A 3193-nucleotide genomic window follows, 5' to 3' on the forward strand; every position below is an offset into this window, starting at 1 on the left:
CACACACACACACACACACACACACACACACACACACACACACACACACAAAACTGTGAATGTTTAGTTAGCATCCGCAATAGAACGTCATTAAATTCATAATCCCCCTGGTGTTTTCAGTGATTAAGTTCATGAGACAAAATAAATCCACTGCCCACCAGCTTTGTCATCATACAATTGGATTTTTGCTGAGTATTGATTACTGCAAATTCTGGAAGTATATTATAGTATTTTCAGGATAGGATGCTGTTACAGTTTGAATTGTATCCCCCCTTCCAAATTCATAGGTTGAAGTCCTAAACCTATAATACCTCAGAATATGACCTAATTTGGAAATAGTCATTGAAGATATAATTTATTAAGATGAAGTCATGCTGGGGAAGGATGGGCCCCTAATCCGATATGACTGGTGTCCTCATAAAAAGGGGGCATTTGGACACAGAGACATGCACACAGAAAGAACATCATGTGAAGATGGAGGCAGGGACCTAGGCCGTGCACCAGAAGCCAAGGAACGCCGCTAAAGGTTGCCAGCAAACCACCAGAAGCTAATGTGAGGCATGGAACAGATTCTCCCTCACAGCCCTCAGAAGGAACCGGTCTTGACAACACATTGATCTCAGACTTCTAGCCTTCAGAACTCTGAGACAATAGATTTCTGTCGTTTAAGTCACCCCATGTGTATTTATGATAGCCCTAGCAAACCAACACGTATGCTTTTTCCTCCTTTACTCTCCTCTTGCACAATTCCCACCATGGGTAAGGAAACACCAAAACTTCCCATCACACATTTAAAAAGGAGCCCTGCTAGAACAGAAGAATCATTTCTTACAATACGTTTGTCAGGTTCTAGTTCTACCATCTAAACAAATTTCTGCCCAATTAAATGTTATTCCAGTACTCAAAAAGTTTTATACAATGAATTTAGTTGGGTTTATGAAATACCTTAAGCCAATGCTGCGGTTTTAATGAAAAAGCAAAAGTCGGACCCAGAGAAAAGAGCTGCTTATTATTCTAGGTATTTTTAGTTATTATTAAAGTAAACATATACTGAACGCTTTCTATGTTCCAGGCTCTGTGCTGAGGTCCTTGCGTGGATGATCTTACTAATACCTCACCACAAATGTGAAATACTCTTATTCTCATTTCACTAATGGGTTAGCTGGGGCCTGAAGATGTTCAGTAACTTGGTGAAAATAAATAAACGCATTAAAATGCAGAGCTAATTAGCAGAGCCTGTACTCAAATCTAGCATGTCAGGCTCCAGGGTCAGCAGACTTAACTTCCATAATATCCTGGTTTGGATTTGTATGTTGTCAAAACATAAGATTTAATCAAAACTAACACGGTGCAGCAATTGAAAATATTCAGAGTATGTCCTTTACAAAAGCGGGGCAGTTCACATTGATTTCAACTAGCATTTTGTAGAAAAATTGTAGGCAGTGCTACCATTCTCAGCTTTGAACCTCTATCCCCAAACCAAAGGACCAACTTCTGTCAGTTTTTGGTGACTCAGAGTAACTGCCATCCTCAACCTGAGAGTCTTGGGGGCTAGTGAGGAGGGACAGGAGAGTGTTATTCCAATATCTTCAACACACCCCCTCTTTAAAAGTCTCTGATATAGAGAAAAAAACTGAGCATCACTAGATTTGGGGTGGGGGAGGATGAGGGAGAAGGTGAGGGGATTAGAAAGCACAAATTGGTAATCACAAGATTGCCACGGGGATATGAAAGACAGCTGGGGAATATAATTGATAATGTTGTAAAGATTTTGTAGGGCATCAGACGGGCACTTGTCTTATTAGGGAGACCAATTCATGGACGGTGTAGATGCCTGACCACTGTGTTGTACTCCTGAAGCTGAAGCTGAATAATACTAAATGTCAACTATAATTTTATATATATATATGTATATATATATATATATATATATATTCACAGGATGTGGAGTACAGTGTAGGGAATAGAGTCAATGGAATTGTAACAGCTATATACGATTCAGAGGGGTAGTAGATTGGGGGAGGGGAATTATCACTTCGTGAGGCGTGTAAATGTCTAACTATTGTTTTGTACACCTGAAACTAATAAAATTTTTTAAAAGTCCCTAATCTAAATGACCCAGCATTCTTACTTTATAATGCTCACAGAAAAGTTTTAAAGAAGACATTGTAACTTGGGTAGCACTCTTCACTTTCTTAAAGACCTCTTCCCGAGTCATACATTGCCATCTTGACAATCACCTCCTACCCAGTCCTCACTGGCTTGAAGTAAATCCTTACACAGCAACTTGTGCTCTCCTCCGTAAGATACCTGTGACTAATACTTTCACCTGTATTTCCATATTTAACAATGGAAAGCGGGGGATATCAGAGCTTTAGAGTTTCCAGGTACTAACAATAAGTGGTCTTTCAACAGTCCCCTTAAGACCATCTGTTCTGCTAACCTAAAAACCTGCATCTGGTACCACATTGAAGTCACTCTCCCAATTGTATTAATCTAAGGGGTGTTTAAGAATTTTATGTACACTAATCATATAACTCTTTGCAGAATAAAGCACTATGTCCAAAAGAGCAGGTGTAGTTTGATTGTTTCCATGCCTAGATTCAGCATATAACCTATAAAAACTTTTATAAATCACCCCATGAGTCTTAGATAATCATGTTTCTTGGTTCAGGATGTTAGTCCTAGTCTAAAACCTTCATAAAAATTCCCTGATAATTTGTTTCAAAACTTTCAAACTCTAAACTATATTAACTAGTCATCTTTATGTCTTCATTTTGTATTAGCGTCTTCCCAAAGAAGGACAACCTCCGAGGCAAGCCCTTCAGGGGACACTTCCTGTGATGTGATCATCCTGAAATTTTTGTCCCCTGGAGAGCTCCTTGAAAAAGCAATGGCAGGGCTGGCTGAGTGGCACATCAGATAAGAGCTGGCTTGGGACACCAGAGGGCCCTTGTTCCTACATATGAGGGCCAGTGACACTGCCCTATACAGTTAAGATGCTGAATAACAGCTCAACCTGGAGCTGGGCTGCCGTGAGTCACCAGCCACAGCATAGGCTGCAGCCACTGTGTCAGTGGGTTGCCATGGTCTACCGCGTGTAGCCAGCAGCCAGCGTGAGCGGCCAGCAGCTGCAGTGAGCGGCCGTCCAGAAGCCGGCGACTGATCTGCCTCACCCGGGAAGAGCGCAATG

The 3193-nt window shown here is 41.1% G+C and overlaps 1 protein-coding gene across 2 annotated transcripts in view; it reads left to right on the forward strand.

Moving 5' to 3' along the window:
• Nucleotides 1-2957, forward strand: part of AGR3 (anterior gradient 3, protein disulphide isomerase family member) — a 20034-nt gene extending 17077 nt beyond the window's left edge. For both annotated transcript variants that reach the window (XM_019650611.1, XM_019650610.1), the window contains one exon: nucleotides 2787-2957. In XM_019650611.1, the coding sequence (XP_019506156.1) occupies nucleotides 2787-2926 (140 nt within the window). In that variant the 3' untranslated portion in view covers nucleotides 2927-2957. The remainder of the gene's footprint in view (nucleotides 1-2786) is intronic.
• Nucleotides 2958-3193: the final 236 nt, after the last annotated feature.

Source organism: Hipposideros armiger, unplaced genomic scaffold (assembly GCF_001890085.2).
Source record: "Hipposideros armiger isolate ML-2016 unplaced genomic scaffold, ASM189008v1 scaffold_143, whole genome shotgun sequence".
Classification (NCBI taxonomy): domain Eukaryota; kingdom Metazoa; phylum Chordata; class Mammalia; order Chiroptera; family Hipposideridae; genus Hipposideros; species Hipposideros armiger.